At 42.3% G+C, this 22,546-nt stretch overlaps 1 protein-coding gene and 1 pseudogene across 1 annotated transcript; both read right to left on the minus strand.

Moving 5' to 3' along the window:
• Positions 1 to 8,998: 8,998 nt before the first annotated feature.
• On the minus strand, positions 8,999 to 9,927 carry LOC119002876 (olfactory receptor 2A14-like; annotated as a pseudogene).
• Positions 9,928 to 20,319: 10,392 nt separating this feature from the next.
• LOC119002877 (olfactory receptor 13-like) lies at positions 20,320 to 21,273 on the minus strand. Its single transcript, XM_037068958.1, has one exon. The coding sequence runs from the start codon at positions 21,271 to 21,273 to the stop codon at positions 20,320 to 20,322; it is 954 nt and encodes a 317-aa protein (XP_036924853.1).
• Positions 21,274 to 22,546: the final 1,273 nt, after the last annotated feature.

Below are 22,546 nucleotides of genomic sequence, written 5' to 3' on the forward strand. Positions count from 1 at the left end.
CAGCTCTTAACTGCAATAAACACATTCTCAGGTATGTACGTTATTATTCAGCATTGGGCACTTCCTGTAATCACAGCTCTCATTTCAACCTGCATTTATAGATCCTGTGGTTCTAGTGAGGTCCTCTAGAATTTGAACACAACTTCTATTTGTAAGTTGAATAAGTGAAAATCAACACTCTGATAATTTAAATAACTCTCAAACTAAATTACCTGAAAATTGTGTTGCAAAATGTTGGTTTTTAATTTATAAAATAAATATCCAACTCAATGATGAATGAATATTCAGAAAGTCATGGTAGGCATATAATTCATAGAAAATTGCAAATTATTATTAATTGTATTTATGAAGTAAATGAATGGTAAAAAGTCAAAAGTTCAATGTTTCACTTGGATTCTTTATTTTTTATATTTAATCTTTATTGTATTTTTCCACTATCATTTAGTCCCCTTATAACTCCTCCCCCAAAGCAATCAATACCACGTCCATGAGTCCTTTTTCCTTTTTGCTCAGTCTCTTCTCCCACAGCCTCCCCCACCCAAGCTGTTCTCCTGGTCTCCTTCTATGAGTCTGTGCCCATTTTCCTTGTTAGTTTAGTTTGTTCATTAGATTCCAAAAATAAGAGAGACCATACGGCATTTTTCTTTCTCTGACCAGCTTATTTCACTCAGCATAATGTTCTCCAGGACCATCCATACTGCCACAAAGGGTAAAATTTTCTTCTTTTTTTGTGGCTGAGTATTCCACTGTGTAAATGTCCCATAGTTGTTTTATCCACTCATCTATTGATGGACATTTGGGCTGCTTCCTTATCTTGGTGATTGTAAAAAACACTGCAATGAACATAGGGGTCCTCTTTCAAGTTAGTGTTTTGGGTTCCTTTGGATATATTCCCAGAAATGAGATAGCTGGGTCAAGTCTTTAAAAAGGACAAAACAAACAGGTGGAATTTACTACAGCTTATTGAACACAGCCCATGATACAGACACTTCAGTCTGTAGCCACCCGGGTTCTTGTAACCAAACCGAGGCTTGGCTGCCTGCCATTGGCAACAAAAGCCAAACTAATGAGGAAGGTGCTGGTGCAAAAGAAAAGAGGTTTTATTCAGATGCTGTGCGACCTGGGAGAGTCATGGGCTCCATCTCACAGACCATCTCATTTCCTGCGGAAGCCCACCATTCTTATAGAAAGAGGGAGGAAAGACCTTTTTATTCCTACCGAACTAAGTTGCTAGCTTTTGCTGTGCTTGGGCTCAATCCATTCATATGTCTAGCTTTTGACTTGCTTAGGCCCTATCTATTTCTAGCTTTCAGTGCCCTTGGGTCCTACCCATCCAGATCCTATGCACTCATATTTCTAGCTTTTGTCACACTCAGTGTAAGAATCACCTGCTGCAGCCATCTTGACCAACAGAGCAGAGTCTCCCAGCACTTTGACTGACTCTCTACAGTAACAACTCCCCTTTTCAAAATTCTGGACCTTTGTAATCTTACAAGGGTAAATGGGTGAAGGTCTTGCCTTCTGTAGCTACTTCCTGTTGTCAAAGAACATAGTCTTACTTATCTCCAAGTTCAGAGATTCCTACTATCTACTAAAGGAAAAGGAGAGGTCAGGAATAGAGGGAAAACCTTTACGCAAGGGAGAAGGAATCCTGTCTCCAGAGGGAAGCACACACAGTGTCTAAAAGGCGACATCGCTGTACAAGTGAAGCTGGAGACTACTTCATGTTTCAAGAGACAATGTTGAAGGTGGGCTTCCAAAGTGAGGCCCATGGTGCAGGCAGCCAATTGTTTAGTGAAGGGATGTCTAGAAGTGCAGGGAAATTGTAGTAAAATCAGAAATTGGAGAGACTAAGGTATCCCCATGATCTAACTCTCAGTGGGGCTTTTGGTGGCACACCCAATAGCAGGATAAATTTGCTGAGGAAGCCACTGTCTGGGAAATGCAGAATAAAATAAAAGTAACATTGTACTTAGCTTTGGGAGATGCTGTCCATTTCTGAGAATTGCAAATCTCCTTCAGAAGTGCAGGTCCAGCTTTCCCTGGCAGTATCAACAGCAGCAGCAAGATCCAAGTCCTCTTTAGGCAGCTCTAGCTTATTCATGTGTGGTGGATCCAAGGCTTGATTTCCATGAGCTTTAGGGAAGAGTGTGTTGTCAGCAAGACATCATAGGGTCCGGTCCATTGAAGAGCTAACTGCCTTCATGGCCTTGAGTCTTCCAGGTCTTAGTAAGACTCAGACTTCTGGCTGGAATGGGTGTAAGGCCTTATCAGATGAGTAGATGGACCTGCAATGAGAAAACTTGTGCAAAATTGTTAGTGTTTTCCCTAGATGTTATACATATTGTTTTATTTTTAATTCATACTCTAAATGTAAAGGGGTATTTCTAAAACAGAAACTTGGGTCTCCCATAAACTATTTCAAAGGGGCTTGATTTAAGCCCACTCCAGGACACTACCCTAAGCCAGAGCAAGGCAATAGAAAGTGCCTGGTCCCATTTCACATGTGTTTCCTGGCACATTTTCACCAGGGTCTTCTTTACTGTGTGGTGCATTTTCTCAGTCTTCTCCACAGATTATGGTCTCCAAAATGCATGCAGTTTCCATCAAATCTGTAGTGCCTTTCCTATCTTCTGGGAGATCTCTGAAGTGAACAATGCTCCATTGTCACTTTGAATGCTATAAGGAAGTCCAAACCCAAAGATCATTTCTTTGAGTAGAAGTTTTGCTACATCAGTTGCCTTCTCAGTTGCAGTAGGGCATGCCTCTACCCATCCTGGAAAAGTGTCTATAAAAACTAATAAGAATTTAAGTATCCTTTGGTTTTAGGTATCTGTGTAAAGTCAACTTGCCAGTCCTCAAATGGGCATATCCCTTTATATAAACTCACTTTCCTGCTGGGGTACTTTCTGTCTTAGGACTGTTTTTGGTACATATCCAGCAGGCATGAGTAGTCTTCTGGTTGCTTCTTTGTAAATGGGGGCACTTCAAATGTGGTCTAATGAGGTCCATTAAAACATCCTTTTCTAATGAGGTCCATTAAAGTATCCCTTTCACAGTGGATGACCCTTCATGTAGGTGTTTGAAGGTAGGATATACTGGAGGTTCAGGCACAAAAGCATATCATGAGTGTTGATCTTCCACATAGAATTAGGGTCCGTGTCAGACAATCCTTATTCATAGGCTCATTCTTCATCTCATTCTGCGTAATGGGATTTAAATTCTGACAAGTCCTGGTTGTGAATTAAAGCCCCAAGAAATGGCAGCCCTCAAGCAGCTCGTCTCACTGCTTTGTTGACAGTTTGGTTTCCCTGGCTTGTTCAGAAACCACTTTTTTCTGCCCAGGTGTCCTGGTTAGAGCATTTTGGCAATCCAGCTGGGTTGATTCACTGCCTCTAACAATTTTGAAACATCTTTTTCATGTTTGATTTCCTTATTCCCTCAGGTGAAGAGCCCTCTTTCTTTCCATATTGTCCCATGGGCATGGACTGCCATGAAGGCATATTTAGAGTCAGTGTGTATGTTAACATTCTTTCCCTGGGTCAGTTCTAAGGCTCTAGTGAGGGCTATTAGTCTAGCCTTTTATGCCAAGGCTCGGATGGCAAGGGTTTGGCCTCCTATTACCTTGCCTAAAGTGACTACTGCTCATCGTTGACCATTCTCCATTAAACCGCTCCCAACTGTATATAATTTGCAGTATGGTTCTGTCGGTGGCTGGTACAAGAGATCCAGTCTGCTGGGATAAACTTTGTCAATGATGGTTAAACAATCATGCGGGAGGTCTGAGCCTCCCTCTGACTCTGGGAATAGGGTGACCAGGTTTAACAACAGTGGTTGGTGGGACTGTAGACTGATACAACCACTATGGAAAACAGTATGGAATTTTCTAAGAAAACTAAAAATGAACCAGCCTTTTTGACTCAGCAATTCTACTGTTAGGAGTATATCCTGAGAACCCTGAAACAACAATCCAAAATAACCTATGCACCCCAATGTTCATAGCAGCACAATTTACGATAGCCAAGAGTTGGAAGCAACTTAGATGCCCACTGGTAAATGACTGGATCAAAAAACTATGGTACATTTACACAATGGAATTCTATGCTGCAGAAAGGAAGAAGGAACTCCTACCCTTTGCAACATCATGGATAGAACTGGAAAGCATTATGCTGAGTGAAATAAGCCAGGCAGTGAAAGACAAATACCATATGATATCACCGTTAACAGGAATCTAAACAACAAAACAAACAAGCAAGCAAAATATGACCAAAAACACTGAAATACGGAACAGGCTGACAGGGACCAGAGGGGAAAGTGGAGAGAATCACAGGGGAAAGGGGGAAGGACTCACATGAACAAGTATAAAGGACACATGGACAATAACTAAGGTGGGGGTGGAAATGGGAGGGAGGTGGGGAGCACTGGGGGGGGGCAGGGCTGGGAATATAAGACAGAAAACTGTACTCAAACAATAATTAAATAAAGAACAATAAAACAACAGTGGTTTACAAGGCAACACTTAGGTTATCTTTTAAATAAAATGGCTTGGTATTTTCCCAAGCACCCTGCTGTCAGCCAGTACACTGTCTTCTAACATTACTCAACAAGGGTTTCTATTCTTTCTATTTTTCCTTTTGAGTTCTGGGCAGTTCTTTCTCCAATGGTCTTCCTCCCTGCAACAGGGGCATTGATTGATGCCTACTGAGTGTTTCTTTTCTTTTTGTGTCCTGTCTTACCTTTTGGTTTTCCTGCACTCTTTCTAAGAAAAGAATGACCTGCCTTAATTTCCTTGTTTCCCAGGCATGATAAACTTTAAGGGCTATGTCCACCATGTGGGAGGAATTCATTCCTTGCACTTCATTTAAACATTGGAGCTTCCTTCTAATATGCAGGGGACTCACCCAATAAAAGTCATGTTTATCATGTGGACATTTCCTGGTGCCTTTGGGTGAACAATAATGTGTTTTCAATAGGCCTGTTAGATCCTTTCTCAAAATTCAGAAGGATCTTTGTTTGATTTCTGTAGATCAGCCTGTATCATATTCAGGCTCTTTTGTTTAGGCATCCCTTTCTTAAGCCCTTCCCATGTGTACCTTTTATAATATTGTAGGAAGACTAGGTTTCTGCCATTTGGGTCCCAGTTGGGCTCTGTCAACAGAATTTCCCTGGCTGTGTTGGGGGTCCCATTGCATTCTCTTGATGAAGGCAATAAGCTTCTTCATTGGCTTTATTTATAACTACCTGCCTTTTATCTGCCACTAGCAGGATGTTAAAGAGAGCCTATAATTCTGTCTAATTTGAATAGCGAGTGGCAAAATTGGAGGTAATAAGATCCATCATTTTCTGAGGATTCTCCCGATATGAGGGCTTGGAATTCTTCCCACTCTGTAAATCTGAAGTGAAAAATGGAATATGGCCCCAATAATATATGGCGGACTGGCCTTCCTGGTTTGTCCCACCTGTATGGTGTTGCCTCAAAGAGAACTGTCCTGCTCAGGACAGGGATGCCCCTGGCCAAACTGGATGCCCTGCTAGGGCTTTGAGGGGAAGATCACTCCTTCATCATACAGGGCTACCTAGCAGTGAGGGGGTGGGATCTTTCTGCTGCTAATACTGCATCCTCTGGGTTCAGGCAGGGCATTAAAAAGACTCATTTCCTCACTTTCCTTTTCTTCCTGTGTCTTACTATCAGGGACAGGTTTTGAAGCCAATTGCCTTCTCTGTATCATTAGTTTGTTCCCTGTCTTTTTCAAATCCTTATTGTGTAAAGACATGAATGCCTGGACATGAGGAATTTCACCCCATTTCCCTGACTGTTGGCAAAACAATTCCAATTGTATAATAATGTAGTAATGTAGGAAAACACTTAGGGGCCATTTTCCCCCATAATATATAGTGTACACAGACGAAGCAGTATTACAATAAAAAACCAATTCTTTCTTAGTCATTGGATCATAGCTGTACATGGGCCCAATAAGCACCTATTTTAGGAATTGAAACAGAAAGACCCTTGATGGCATGAAAGTACAAACCCAAAATAATAACGATAACAAGACCCCAGAGAAAGTGGGAACATATAAACAGAACTTGGATCCACAATTCCATTATTCCACACAAGTGCTCACAAGCAAATCTTAGTGTCTTATCTCCCGCCAACTGATACCACAAGCTGTCCAAACCAAACACAAATGGCCTGAAGCCCAAGTGGCTGGGATAGCTTACCGGCCAGTACCACAAATAGTCCTAACTGGACCCAAGTGGCAGAAAGCCCAAGCAGCAGAAATAGAGGATCCTTAGAGTGAACACCAGCTTGACTTACACAGTCTTGGAGTCTCCTTTAACTATAATGTAATCTCCATGAAAGGAGAATTTTTATCAAGGGATTATAAGTATTTACTATTTGTTCATGCCCAATTATTTTACATATGGACCACCTAAGCTTGCCCTTTTGTTTTCTAGCACATCTCCATAGTTTTTGAGCACTTCCTTACTTATGATGGCTGTTTCACACTTTTCTCATACATTCTCCACGTCAGCCATGGGCACAGACACTTCTCCAAAAGGGCCTGATTACCTTAGAAAAGAGTCATACTCATAAACTAGTATCTAAATCTCAACAATTTATACATTTATCAGGACTTTTGTCACATTTTTGATGTCCTCTTTTAAAACAGCAAGCATAAAATTTGGCAAGAAACACAAATTGTTCCTGGTATAACACATTCTCATGTTTCTGAAAAATGAAAACAGCGTAACTGACTTCCCTTTTAGGAGTCAAATCTATTCACTAAATTAACATTAACATTGAAGAAATGGTCTTGATATTATTTCTTAGTTTATTTTTAGGCAAAATATATATTTGTAACTCACACCTTATTAATTACTAAGTTTGTATTATTATTTTATTCCTACTCAGAAAATCACAGAATCCAACATTTTAAAGATTAAAGTTTAGGAATATGGGTCATTGTGTGAATATGGTGCTTCTTACCTTGTATGAGCATTTCACATCAAGTTTCAAAACTTTCTTAGAAAAACATGATGAAACTCTATTTAAGACTAAAGAGGTAATACCCTGAAAAAACAAATAAGTGTTACTAATAATGTGTATACACAGTTATACCATTTTACTGTACATTTTCATATGTATTAAATGCATGTATCAACCAGTGTTGCTAGTTTACCTTTCTTTCATTTAGAAACATATCAGAAACTATCTCCCATGTCAAAATATGGAACATGCTGTGAACAGCTGCACACTATTTCCTTGAGTATAAGTATTTTATTTATTATCTCAATAGATTTGTGTGATATAATGCTTCAGTGAGCAAATTTTAAACTCCTGAATCCTTCCAGTAAATTCTGAGATTTGACAGTGCTCAGTGAAATCAGTCTCACAATTTAACTATCTGTGGTCATGTGTAGCTTAATCTCTAGTCATCTAAAGATCAAACTACAAAATCCCAGCAGCAGGGAGACTCAGCTCTGCCAGACACTGCCTACTGGGAAGGGTGTCTAACTCCACAGTCCTAACCCCCACACCCCTGAATTCACCTCTGCTGTGCCATTGTCCCACTTGGGTGGCTGCTCTTACTATGCTGCCTGCCAGGGGGCGCTGGTTCTCTCCTCATGCTCAGGTGAAAGCCTGCTGGTCTTCACCTTCCTGCAGTTCACTCTTCTCTCAGATGGATGTTAAATGCTCCACAGGGCTTAGAACAGCCTGACTTACAATGTGCGCAGCTATTTGGTCACCAGGCTGAAAATCCCCCTTATTCTTATTCGACCTGCCACCTGAGCTATTTAACCGCTTATTTGAAGGAACCGACACATTCTGTGTGACATTATTTCATGTCCTACCTCTTCCACCCCAGGTTCCACATGGTCCATGTGAAAGAAAGGGCCCCAACACCAGCATTTGGATTTCCTCTTAGATGTCTTTACATCTACGTTATGAACAACAAGAGACGCGGACTTCTCATTAGTGTCTCATCAAGTGTTTTCTTCTCAATTCCAGTTTCTGGCTTGAGGGGAACCCCTGTTTTCCAAGTGAATGGCACCTGTAATTACACGCCTCTTCACTGTGTATGAACAAGAGGAGAAGGCTTTTACCTACGCAGAAATTACAAGTTAAGTGATTACTTTAACACAGTGAACATCATGTGGCTCCTTTGCACCACACAGGAGGAATTTCCTCTGTGGAGAATAGCAAAGATGGGGTCTGACTGTCCCTGGAGGAAGAGCACTGGGGAACAGGCAGGGTGACTGTTAGTGCTGCGCTGTTTCTACATGAACTTGCAGGAATTTCAGGGGCTTTAACCCTGAGACAGACACCAAGAATGATGGCAGCCATACTCTTGAAATGATTAGCATTGTGAATGCCTGCTTCTCTACATGTTGTACAGGATGAAATTCCGTGGAACCTGTAAGGGCGACACTGAGAGAAAACGCCCCCCCCCCCCCAGGCTAGGATGTGTTGCCATCTGCACTCAGGACTCATAGGTACAAACGAGGACAAATTATAACATCCATGAACAACAACTACTGAGTCCTTCTTACATTTCAAAAAATGTGCCAAGTACCTTACAGTAACCACACAGTTCAATATGATCATAATTTTCACTTTACAGATGTGGAGCTCGAAGTCTGAATGCACTGTTATGAGTCCTCTGAGTGTGGCCCAGGGACCACAGGGAATCTCTGAGAACCTTTCCAAGGCTCTACGAGGTCTGAACTGCTTTCACAATAATGCTCAGACACTTTGCCTTCTTCATCCTCACTCTTTCAGGAGTGCACACTGGTGCGTCCTGGAGGCAACATGACATTCGATGAGGTGGCAAACAGAAAACAGAAGATGTCAACCCAGCTGTTCTCTGCTCAACCAACACTTAACGGTTTTTCAGAACTGTAAAACACAGCTGCTCTTTTCAGCTGTGAAACTTCAGCTGTGTGAAACACAGCTAGGAAACTTCCATTTGGGAGAACTTTCTGAATTTTCCCTTCACCTGGACTTCACCTGTAGTGCCTTACACAAGGCATCCTTCACCTGAGCATTTCTCAGGCTGTAGATGAGGGGGTTCAGCATTGGGTTAAAGAGACTGTAGAACAGGGCCAGAATTTTCTCCTTCTCCTCTCATTGACTGAAGTCAGGGACCATATAAATCACCATGGCACCACCAAAGAAGAGCCCAACCACACAGAGGTGGGAGGAGCAGGTAGAGAAGGCCTTCCTGCGGCCCTCCCCAGACTGGATCCTCAGGATGGACCAGAGGATGTGTGTGTAGGAGACCAGCACCAAGCAGAGGGGCCCCACTAAGGTAAACACACAGGCAGCAAAGATGGCAAGCTGGTTGAGCCCAGTGTCAGCACAGGCCAGCTTGAGGACAGACAGGATCTCACAGAAGAAGTGGTTGATTTCATGAGGCCCACAGAAGGGCAGCCTCAGCATGAGAACTAAATGGACCAGAGCCAGGAGGAAGCTAAACACCCAGGACGTGACAGCCAGGACCGAGCACACTCTCCAGCTCATGATGACAGAGTAATGGTGGGGGTGGCAGATGGCCACATACTGACCATAGGACATCACCGCCAAGATCAGGCACTCGGCGTGAGCAAAGGTCAGATACAAAAAGTCTGTGTAAGGCAATCTACAAAGGAGATGGCTCTATTCAGGCTCACTAAGTTTGCCAGCATCTTGGAGACACTGGTGGAAGCATAGAACATGTCCATGATGGCCAGGTTGGAGAGGAAGAAGTACATGGGGCTGTGCAGTCTACAATCTGAGCAGACAAGACCCAGGATGACGCCATTCCCCAGAAGGGTGAGGGCATAGAACAGAGAGAAGAGTCCAAAGAGCGCAAACTCCAGTGCTGGCTCCACCTGGAAGCCCAGCAGGGTGACTTCTGTGATCCATGTGCAGTTGCCCCCCATTCTCCTGGGGAGGAGACAGACAAGCCCACCACCAGGGCAGGAGGGTCACAGCTGTAAGGCAGTCAGGACACAAACTACTTACCCAATGTTACCGTGCAGGCATTTAGAAATGTCCTACTTTGAACGGATTCTCTATAATTTGGTTTTAGATATACTGTACAAAGCTAACTATGTGTATTCACACACATTGGGAAAAACTCTCCTTGCATCAGAGGAATAATAGAATCTATCTACACATAGATAATAAAATGTAAGAAAATACATCGTTATATACTCAACCTAACAGGACACACACACCTGTAGACATATTTTATTTTGGAGAACTCAGGGATCTGCCTTCCCTTCAAGGGCATGGGTCTGGATTATTAATGTAGAAAGAAGAGCAATGGCCCTGACCAAACATCTACAGTAGGAGGCAGTCTCATTTCCTAGGCTTGCTTGCCTTCTTGGTCCAAGATAGGAAGTGATTAGGTTCCTCTTTTCTTTCTGGGTTGCTTTCTTATCCACTCACCTTCCCACCTGCTTTCCTACCCACTCATTTACAATTTGAAATCCCTTCAAAACAACATCTCAATTTTGTAATGCCTTTCAAACTTTGTAAACTCCTCCTTCCAGCAGCAGCCTAATATTTCCTAGAAGCTCTTCTGGTTCCTTTTCCCCATCTCCAGTAGCTTTATTTGGAGAGTTTAAGCTACTTCTTCATCCGCACTGGATGCTGGAAGGTAGACATCAGTGAAAAGGTAGTATGGCTACACCAAGTGAACCCAGGCATGTGTCTTAAGTTCAGTTCAACCTGATGACATTTCTGCAGTCCTTTCAAGGATGAAAGCAAAAGGGGAAAACAGATTAACATAAACAGCAAATGTATTTAAAGAGGACAGCTGTATTATAATTGTCCTTTTGAGGGTGGTTTCTCTTTTCCTGTTTATTACTTAATATAAAGACAGATGTCACAGCTTATCTCACATTCTGGCATGCCAGGATCCTCTGTCATCACCATATCTTCCTAGTGTTGGCAACTCTCATTGCCATCAAATCCCCTGCTGACCACCCACAGCTGCTCCAATGGATTCTGAGCACCCCCTCCTGGCAGGTGCCTGGGTCTGTCCAGGAGCCAAGGAAGAAAGGGTTACAAAAGGGCTGGACAGCATCATCACACTGAGGTACCACGCACAACCTGGTGCTTCCCTCTACAATATTTTCACATGTTTTCAAGAAACAGCTTCAACTACCTTCATTTTTAAATTTCAAGCCCAAAATTTAACATCCAGAAAAATATTTAAAAAGAACTCCAATGCTTTCTTTAAGAAGAAAATTAGATCCTTAGATTCATATTTTTAAAAGGAGATTATCCTATACAGACTATTTTTAACTATCATTTCACTTAAAATAGTGAACAATTTTTATGCATTAGAATACTATCTTACAGATGTCATTAACCATTAGTACAATGTTCTGTTATCACAGTCATTTAAATTCTTCATGGAAATTATGTATTTCTCTAATGTTTAGTAACATTAAGAATACCATTCTTTCAAATTGAAGTTTCCTCTATACTCATGATTATTTCCTTAGGTTGTACTCCGAAAGCACAACTGCAGGTGCTAAAGACGCAGATGCTCAGAGCCTTTGGTACCCACTGCCAGCCTCCCTGCAGGAGACCTGCACCACTTTCTCCCTCTGAGCACGTGGCGGCCCCGCCTCCTTCCCATGCAGTTGTCAGTACTAAGTATTACCAGTTACAACCTAGGCGAATTTGATGTGTGAATAATTTCATACAGTTTAAATTTACATTTCAGTAATTCCTCAACATTTTAATGTTCCCCAAAATTTTAATTCCTTTAAATTTACATTTCAGGCACCTCCAGTGCCTCATGGGTTCCAACCTCTGTTCTAAACTCTGGAGGGATGGCAGTGGGTAAAGTGGACATATTTTGAAGGGGTGAGGGACAGTGAAGGAGTAGAGAGGTGTACCTGTTACCTGTGCCTCTCTGTTTGGGGGGAAAAGGTCCCTGCCATGGAATGGAAATGCCTTGGTGAATTCCTGCTCCCGTCTGTCCTCTAATTTATGTGATTTGTGAAACAGGACAAAGGAAGTGGGGACGTGCCTTTTCTGCTCCCACTTTTGGTCCCCTACATTTCTGCTACCCCTAAGTAAAGCCTGCAGAACACCTTTTGTCCTGATGGAGGTTGGGAGTGAGCTGAAGGTTGAAATCTGTAGAGAAATACTGTCAAAGACACAAATCATGTTTCCCCAATAGGCCTCGTTGAGACCTAGTCTTTATTTCTCCTTAATTCCCGGTGTCTATTTCTGACTTTATTTCTTTAGACTAGGAAAAAGGAGAGGTCCCGCTGAAGGACCGTCCCTAAAACACCAGGAGTAAACAAATCAGGAAAAACACTTGTTAAAAGTAAAAAGCACTATGAAGGAAATAAACAGGCCAAAATGACAGGAAGTGACTTGGTTCTAGGGGCTTCCTTAGGTAGGATTGTCTGGAAAGGTCCCACCAAAGAGGAGACCCATGGGCGGAATATGAAGGACACAGGGCAGCCCACCTGCCTCCAGCCCAGTTGGGCTGTGCTCTGCCCACCTAGCAGCAGAGGTGCAGCCCCCAGACTGGGAGGACTTGGGGAGTCCAGAAACTAGAAGAAATTCAGGAGACCTGAACCGTAGTGACCGAGATTTACATACTTGTTGAAATGGATGTAAAAGTTTGTAAGGTGGAGTTGTATTGAAATATTTGGCTACCATGCAGCCACTGAAAAGGTCAATGTTGGAAAGAAGCAGGATAATATAAGACTCCTTATACAGTGAAATAAAAATCTTCCACAGGAAGTCAAAGCACGGGTGTAGAATGTGATCTGATTTATAGTTTACAACATGAACGTATTTACTTGATGTCCTGTGTGCCTATGTGCATACATCTGGGGAAATTTTATAAATTAAACATGAAACTTTTGATGCTGATTATCTCTAGAAAAAAGGGTCATGCAGGGATTTCCTTTCATATAAATTGTTTGCTTATTTGTTCCTTTATAATAAACCCTGTGCATTAACAAGAAATATAAGACATTTCCACTTGGAAAAAGGCCATGCTGGAACCTAGAATTGAAGCTGCACCTCATTGCTCCTCATTGGACAGTGACCCTCACCCAGCTGGCCAGGAAATGTCAGAATAGGGGCAGGTTTTTTCAGAGCTTCCAGTGGGGGAACTAAGTCACTGCATCATGAGACACAGTTAGCCTTTGACAGGAAAGGGACATTCCAAACGCAACCCCATTGTTTACTGTAGAATTTTTTCCTGAACTGTACTGATAGAGAAAAAGATCAAACACTTCTATTGACTGAAATAGGTAAGGAGAATGGCCCTGGCCAGTGTGGCTCTGAGGGCTGGGCATTGTTCCACAAAGCAAAAGGTCAGTGTTTTCATTCTTGGCCAGGGCAAAGGCCTGTGCTGCTGGTTTGGTTGCCATTGGGGTCCCTGATCAGGGCACAGAGTAGAGCCAGCCAACAAATGTTTCTCTCTCACATTGATGTTTCTCTCCCTCTCTTTCTCCCTCTCTTTTTCTCTCTCTAAAAATAAATAAATAAATTTGTTTAAAAAGAGTAAAGAAGGATCTAAAGTCAGGTGGGAAATTACCGTTACACCCACCTAAACCTAAAAGACAGCCCAGGCAAAGCAAACTTCTGGTGTTGCACAGATCAAAAACAGTGAGTTGTGCCATTCAGAGAAGCACATTTTACTGAAATTTTAGTTTTCTCATTGGGAATGCAGTTTCTGGGGATTTTAGTCAAAAAACAAAAGCATGACAAAAGAATAAAAACCAGTGCCCATCAATGCAGAATCAGAAGTGACAGGACACTGAATGGTCATCTAGTCTAGGAATCTTTCCATCAGTTTATAAGAAAATGCTTACCAGTGCACACTGTGCATCTCAACCTCATGACAGCTGCCTCTTGCCCTTGCCACTGCTTGAGGGAGGCATCCCAGACTCTGCCTCTGTGAATTCCTGTACTTACATCCCTGTGGCTGACCCATGTGCTTGCCAGTAGACACGTGTGATCAGAGTGCCTTGCAATCGCAAGTTTGAGAGTCATGCGCTCTCTTTCTTGTGCACTTCTGTGTCTATGTCTGCTTGCATTTGGTGTTTCTGTCCAAAGGAAGTGGCCCTCTTAGACTAACTTCTGCTGACATTTTGCTGGAGCTCCCAGGAAATAGTGAAAAATTATGGTCAGTAAAATGTCTTACAAAGTCACTCAAATATTCCTGAACTGATTGTATTGAATCTGACAGATATACTTTTGACTTCTTACAAATTTATTTATTTTTAAATTCATGCAAGCAGAGCACAGTTAAAGGGTATATATTGAAATTCCAATCAGCAGATGTAAGATGGGAAATGGACTAACTTGCTGGACGACATAATATTAATGACTGGAAGGAACATGGCCCTTTGTGGACCCACCAAGCATTGTATTAAGGGGTTCCCTGGATGCAGCTGAACTGGGGGCTCAGAGAACTCTTACTCCCCGAGACTTCCAGGAGCATGGACATGTTGTGTATTTTTAAGTCTCTTCTGGAATAAGCATGTCATCATGGAAAGTAAGGAACAAAGGGAATGGTAAAGGAATTAGATAATGCCTTCAGAAAAGGTCCTGTCTGCATGTCTTTAGAGCTAATGAGGACCTGGGAACCTGGAAAGACTAGCTCTCTTTCCAGGGGTGGTGCTTGAATGAGCCATGGGAGACCTCCAAGGGGTGAAGCGAGGGTAAGAGCTTGAAGGGGAGAGGCAGGCCAGCTGAGAGCAGGGCCTGGGATGGCCCCCTAGAGTGCAATAAAAGTCAAGCTCGGGGTCTCCTCTGTCTTCCAATGCACCCAGGCTTAGAATAAAGCGTGGGTGCTTCAGCTATCTCATATGCAAGTCATTAGCTTCCTCCTCCCAAGTGATTAGAATTAACTAATCAAAGTACATAATTAAAACAATGTAGACTCATAGAGATTGGCATACATGTTGGTAAGATATTTTTGAAAGACACAATCAATTACTTAGGATAAAACTATTTGTAAGTGGCAGGAAAAAATGAGAAGGCAAATAGAATTCTTAGTGATACAACTTGAGGTGAGCCATTAATTACTGAGAGAATTAAATGAATTAGCTGACATAAGACACTTAATAAGTGCCTAGAGATATATTAGGAATTTTAACACCCAATATCGGAGAGAAACTTCTGGATCCAATAACCATAAGGAAACAGGTTACATGCTTAATATTCCTGCACTAAAATAAAGACCAACCAGAGAATCTTAATGGTGACAGACACTGCATTTGACCTGTGAGAGTAAGTCACCTGGCTTCCGGATAAATGGCAAGTGCGGACTTTCTGGTGAGACACTGTTCCCATGAATCTGCAGGGACAAGCAGGAAACAGGGTGGAGAGGGAAGATCAGAGTCTGCACAAGCAGAGTCTGTTACTGTGGGGGCGTTTTCATTGTAGAAAGTGGCATCTGGGTCACGTGGCCCCGAAGATCAGGTAGCTCTGTAGCCAGATCACATTCTGCATGGGTGGCCTGCTGATTCCACCTCTCTGACACTGTCATAGCCAAGTCAGGAGCTGTGAGCCACATGAGGACGTTCAGGAGAGTCCTAGAGGGTCAGAGGCATCAGGGCCACACCATGGGCAGAGAGAGCAGCCCCTGGTGATGTCCTCAGGTCCCTGGTTATGGAGACAGGCTTAGGACCACACATGCCAGGCATTTTTGCACCAACACTTAAAGCCAGTCACTTCATTCACCCCCTTTCCCATATCCTACCTGCAAACCCCTCCTCAGGGCTAATGAGCATTTATTACTTACAGTGGTATAATCTATGTTCTGTTCTCCAAACATGGCCTTANCATGTCAGGAGCTGCCAGCCACATGAGGACGTTCAGGAGAGTCCTAGAGGGTCAGAGGCATCAGGGCCACACCATGGGCAGAGAGAGCAGCCCCTAGTGATGTCCTCAGGTCGCTGGTTATGGAGACAGGCTTAGGGCCACACATGCCAGGCATTTTTGCACCAACACTTAAAGCCAGTCACTTCATTCACCCCCTTTCCCATATCCTACCTGCAAACCCCTCCTCAGGGCTAATGAGCATTTATTACTTACAGTGGTATAATCTATGTTCTGTTCTCCAAACATGGCCTTAGAGTTAGACAAAACCTCATGGAGGGGGAAAGAAAAGGCATTGAGTCTCCTCTCTGAAGGGGACTCCTTGGGAGTGAAGCCCAGACACAGCTCTCATCAGAGAACTTGATGATTGACTTGCTTTTGCCACCAAAGGCTTTTTCTAGCTTCACCAGAACCCACCTCTCTCCCCATAGATGCAGACGATGATTCAGGGACAGACCCTGGGGATTTACATCCACTCAGACTCTCACCACAGAGATTAAAGGCTTTGCTACCCTCCTGTGGCAGTGAATCATTGAGTGCATGTCTCACGTCCATGCATTTTGCTCTCTCAGTACCCCAGAGGAATTGGTGTGTTTTCATTTGGGAGTTGTGACTGTGTATGTGTGCATGATTGGGATTGGGTGAGGCCAGGATGTCTCTAAAGTATGCACATCCTGGCATTGAAAATAAAAATTCAGCCATTAATTACTTTTTTCTCAATATTTATTTTATCAGTCTTAAAATTGCTCTACTGATTCCTCCTGTTTAATTGTGGAGATGAGTGTGATTTCTTGATCTCTCGTGGTAGGGGTCCCAAGGATCCTGTTAAGATGCTATCTTGGAGAAATTGTCACCTCCCAAAAGAGAACATGTGGCTGCCAAATAATCACTGTGCATTGCTCACACACAGTTTTGACCTGGAGATTTAGGTATACCTCTCCCTCAATTTTCTATAGTTTGCCTTCCATTTCCAACATCTCCAGACTTCTGAGCCAATTTTTCTTCCTTCCTTCTGTGTCAAAGCCCACAGCTAACATGAAAAACAAATCTCTTTCTCTCTCACTGATAACGCTTGATGATTGCAAAATCTTTCCCATTCTAACTCCCTGAGTGTATCTTAGTTGAGTTCTCTAGAGATTCTTAGTTCTGAAACTGCATCGGAAGGAGCCCTACACAATAACATCACTTTGTTTAATCTACTGGTGAGCAGAAAACATATTGTAGTATGTAAGAGGCGACAAATTGTTTTTTTCTTAAAATAATCTGTGTCCGACTGAATCTCTGCTACTCGCCTCCCCATTCCCCAGCACACACTGTCTACGCCAGTCAAAACTTCCTCCCCAATACTGCCACTCTTGAAATTCTCATTTCTCATAAGCCAGGCAGTGAAAGACAAATACCATATGATATCACTGTTAACAGGAATCTAAACAAAACAAACAAGCAAGCAAAATATGACCAATGACACTCAAATACGGATGAGGCTGACAGCGTCCAGAGGGCAGAGGGAAGAGAATCATAGGGGAAAAGGGGATGGACTCACATGAACAAGTATAAAGGACACATGGGCAATAACTAAGGGTGGGGGGCGGAAATGGGAGGGAGGCGGGGAGCACGGGGCGGGGGGAGGCAGGGTTGGGCATATAAGACAGACAGCTGTGCTTGAACAAGAATTAAATTTAAAAATTATTTAAAAAAATAAAAATAAAATAAAAAGAAATTCTCATTTCTCGTCATGAGTCTGTCTCATCCTTTCATCACCCACCTGAGTTCAGACACAACCCCTGTCCATGACAGCGCTCTCGGAGCCCTCTTCAGCTGGCTCAGCTGGAGCTGGACTCCCTGCACTGGCAGACTGAATGCCCTTGTTGTAATGCACTTCACAGTTGTGCTGAAGTCACTTGTTTTTACTTTTAATATTCTCACATTCTTCATCTTTCCTCTATTTTACAAGCAAAACAACATTATTATAAAAAAATAAATTTCACCCATCAATACCCAGAAAGAGCTATGGATAATGATTTGGTGCATGTTCATTCGGATATGCATAATTACCATTTTAATTCTTTAAAAAATCATTTTTAAATCCTTACCTGAGGATATGTTCATTGATTTTTGAGAGAGGGGAAGAAGCAGAGAGAGAAACATCCACCAGCTGCCTCACAAACACACAGTGACAGGTGAATGAACACACAACCTTTTGGTGTAGGGGATGATGCTCCAACCAACTGAGCCACCCAGTCAGGGCGCCACATTGATTTCTTTTTATGAGGAGAATACGATGGCATTTAACACGGCTCACAGTGGGTACCAAGAGACGTCATGGTTCATCATGTTTTTTAAAATTTTTTTGCTGCTGATTTTTGAAACACTGCAGGAAAAACATTTACTCTCAAAAACCTTACATTTCTTGTGTGTTGTTAATATTTACATTGATTAATATTTTACATTTCAGTACGAATAAATATTACAAAGCATACATGGCACCATCATTAGTGATGGACCTTTATTAAATGAAGGTCAATTTAGGAATAAAAATGTTTGCAAATCACAATTAAATGAAAACCCAGAGCTGCCCCTAATATCATTTTAATATTATTTCTGCTGAGACAGAAATTTCTCCTTTGCAGGGCTTCAGTCCTGTCTTAGTTTTTTCAAGTCCACTTGGCACAAAGAATTTCAATGAGCTAGCTGAAAAAAATAAAATGATATAAGCAATGATGAGAAATTAGAAGTGTTCATGACTTGTTCCCACCATAACTTGCCATGGTACACCTTTTTACCTCTATAATGCTATTGAGGGATGTACTTCCCCCAAACAAGGGAGTAAATGAAAAAAGAGGAAGACACGACATTAATGAACTGAGGACTCTAACACTGGATCTTCAGGGTGGCAAAGAGCATGGGTGTGCAGGAGACCAGGACCAAGCACAGGGGCCCCACTAAGACAAACAGAAGCCACAAAGGTGACAAGCTAGGGGAACCCAGTGGCAGCAGAGGACAGTGTGAGGTCAGACAGGATCTCACAGAAGAAGTGGTCAACTTCATGAGGCCCACAGAAGGGCAGCCTCAGGACAACAAACACAAGGACAAGGGCCAGGGGGGAGCTGAATGCCCAGGATGCTTAGTAGCAAATCTCATTTTATTTATCTCATTAAGTCATAGTCCTTGCTCTTTTAAAATGATAAAAATGTGTAGAGTATAATATTAATAATTACAATTTTGAGCTCTAATTATAATTCATAGATTCTGCTAAGCATTTTGCACATAGTATTTCCTCTCAATAAACCTTAGTTAGTAAATTTCTTTTACACACAAAAAATCTAAACTTCCAAAAATCTAAGCATGCTTTGTAAGAAAGGAATCTATACATTTTCTTATTGAAAAACTCTTCACATACACGTAAATCATGATTTTAAATGTAAATATTTTTCTATGGTGCTGTTTAATTATTCGGGTTTAATTTCGCATATAATTTAAGGAAAGTTTTGAAAAAGTCCCTTTATACATCATTTCCCAGGACCTTTTAAACTGTGTTCTATCATTGCATAATTGTGTTGGATTTCATGTTTGACTAATATTGTCATTTAACTCACCTCACATCTCTTACTTTAAAGAGCATATTACTATTGATAATTTATAGTCCCATATCATTGCTCAAACAGTCCTCACAATTACAGTCTGCTCTTATTTGTGAAGATGTTCCAAGTCCTTGTCATTTCCCATAGGAGACAATGAACCAAACCAATGAGAGAAAATGTTAATTCTGCCAAGGTCTCTCAGCTACATCCATTTTGCCTTCTTCCTCTGGTATCTACCATCCCAGATCTACACCTACACTGCAAAAACAGAAACACAGCCACAAAGAAATCTCCAATGTGTCTGTATGTTTCACCTGACATCCTTCAGGATTCTCTTCTTTTTGTTAGTTCCATCAGAGTTACACCCTTAATCCTCTCTCCCTTGAAGTCCTGGCTCCTGCTCTTCCTAATATAAGTTCTTGATGCCTAAGAAAACATCAATGTCATAGACACATGCAGGAGAACAACCAAATATTTTAAATGTAGATCAATTTTTGAAGATGACCATTGCCAAAATTAAAATAATTCAATAATTCCTATGTAATCAGTCTCAACTCCTACATCTTACATATTCTGCCAATACCTTGGTTTATTAAAAAATTTAGTTTACAAATCCTGATTATGGAATACATAAATTTATTTAATCTTATTCAGAATATCTCTCATGACCATATTACAAGTGCATGCACCAAGCAGAGAGGTGGAATAGGGCTCATTTCCTTGTGCAGCATCCTTGTAGAGAGGGAGCAAATTGGGTTTTCCCAGGAGAGAGTCATGGGAGAAGTTCAAGAACATGCAAAGGATGCCCTAGGCCTAAAGCATGTCTCTGTATTCCTGTGCACATATTGGGTAGGGAGACACATGTGTCTGTTTACTCAGTTATTTTTTATCAGCGAGGCTCTCACGAAGGTCTTTCCTTTTCAGCCTCCTTCTCAGAGCAGCGTTGACTTCTCTGTTCCTCAGACTGTAGATCATGGGATTCAGCATGGGATTGAAAAGGCTATGAAACAGGAGGAGGTATTTCTTTTGCTCCTGGGGGTCCCCACGTTGGGGTACAAGATACATGATAATGGCTGTGCCATAAAAGAGCCCCACCACGCCAAGATGGGAGGAGCAGGTGGAGAAAGCTTTCTGGCGTCCCTCTGCTGACTGGATCTTCAGGACAGCACGCAGAATATGACTGTAGGAGACCACAATTAAGGACACTGGTCCCACCAGCACCACCACTCCCGCACTTACAACCACAACCTTGTTAAAGTAGGTATCTGCACAGGCAAGTTTGAGAACAGCTAGAAGCTCACAGAAGAAGTGATTTACTTTCTGGGGTCCACAGAAGGGCAATGGTAAAACTAACACCACTTGTACTAGGGTCATGAGGACTCCTACAGTCCAGGAAGTAACGGCCAGTGTGACACAGACTCTCCATCTCATGATGGTAGAATACCGAAGGGGCAGGCAGATGGCCACGTACCTGTCGTAGGACATCACCACCAGAAGAAAAGATTCAGTGAGAGCAAAAATCAAGAAGAGAAAGGTCTGTGTCAGGCAGCCAGCAAAGGAGATGGGCTGGGCTGGACTCAGGAGGTTGACCAGTATCTGAGGTACCGTGTTGCAGGCATAGGCTATGTCAACAGTGGCCAGGTTGGAGAGGAAGAAGTACATGGGGGTGTGCAGTCGAGAGTCAAGTGAGATGAGACCCAGGATGACCCCATTGCCCAGCAGGGTGAAGGCATAGAACATGGAGAAGAGCCCAAACAGAAGCACCCGCATCCTAGGGCTGAGTGGGAATCCCACTAGGAGGAACTCTGTAACAGAAGTCTGGTTGCCCCCCATTGTCCTGGGAAAGAACAAAAGAGAGAGCTCAGCATATCTGAGCCCCTGAGGGGCGTGTTTAATATGGTAGACCTGTGTGTGTCATTGTTTCTTCCCTCAGAAAACATATTCAGGGACACTCTGTCCTGTTCATCAGTTACTGAGTACTACCTACGCATGGCAAATGACACAGAAGGACATTTTTTCACCTTGATAAATTAAATGCCAGTGTTCTATTACACCGTTCACTGAATCTTACCTCTATTTCCAAACTTCCACAATAGTTCCTAACACGTTAACATGCCTACTGCCTCCCTAACATTGGACACTTTACTCAGTCAGCAGGGGTGCTTTGGAGGCCTGCCTGGGAGGAGGCCCTACCTGCAGTGCACACATAGCCATTGTAAGGAGGGGGCTGTGGGCCTGCATCTGCACCCTCACACAGAAGGGTGGGAAGGAGGACCAGGAGCCTGTGGGAGATCCTCCTATCAGGGAATCTCACAGATTTGAGCCTTCATTACATGACTTATAAGCAGACTGCCACAACTTTAGCTGGATTTACGGAGAGAAATTTGTCTTTTGACTTTTGGACCCATAGATGTGATCCTTTCATCATGCTGTTTCATGGTGACATATTACCCATCACACACTCATCCCTATATGAATATTCATGCTCTATGCCTGTATGTGAGAATAAAGTATATGTTATGTGTATAGTTACACACAAAGAAATACACACACATGCACTTGAATCCTTAGGTATAAGGTATATCATGTGAATATCATGTGCATATAGGTACATCTTATGTGAATATAATCCTTATGATATTCTAAACCCTACAATGAACATTTATCTTCTATGCCTGCATGTGTGGGGATAATGTATATGTTAGGTGCATAGTTACATACACATATGTGCACACACATGCACTTGAATCCTTATTATGTGGAAGCTAGTTGCTATTTTCTATATTATTTTCTATTTTACATCACTAGTAAAATGCTGGTTGAATAATTTCTTGATGGGTCATGGTCTGGGATTTAAAACTACTGATCAATATCCAAGGCAAGAGCTAAAGCTCTAACTATATACCCATATCCTTAGAACCTTTAACATATTTTACAGCTTAACTGTAACATGAGAATACTACTCATCACAAATCTTTACTTTCTGTGGTTTATCAATCTTTAGGAAAGAACTTGTCCCAGAGAGTTCATTGGAGAGACCCATAGGGTCCTGGAGAGTACACAGGCCCACACACCCGGGAACCAGCACCAGAAGGGCCCAATTCGC

The sequence above is a fragment of the Sturnira hondurensis genome, unplaced genomic scaffold (genome assembly GCF_014824575.4).
Source record: "Sturnira hondurensis isolate 20B ecotype Veracruz unplaced genomic scaffold, ASM1482457v3 Scaffold0018310, whole genome shotgun sequence".
NCBI classification, from domain to species: Eukaryota; Metazoa; Chordata; class Mammalia; order Chiroptera; family Phyllostomidae; genus Sturnira; species Sturnira hondurensis.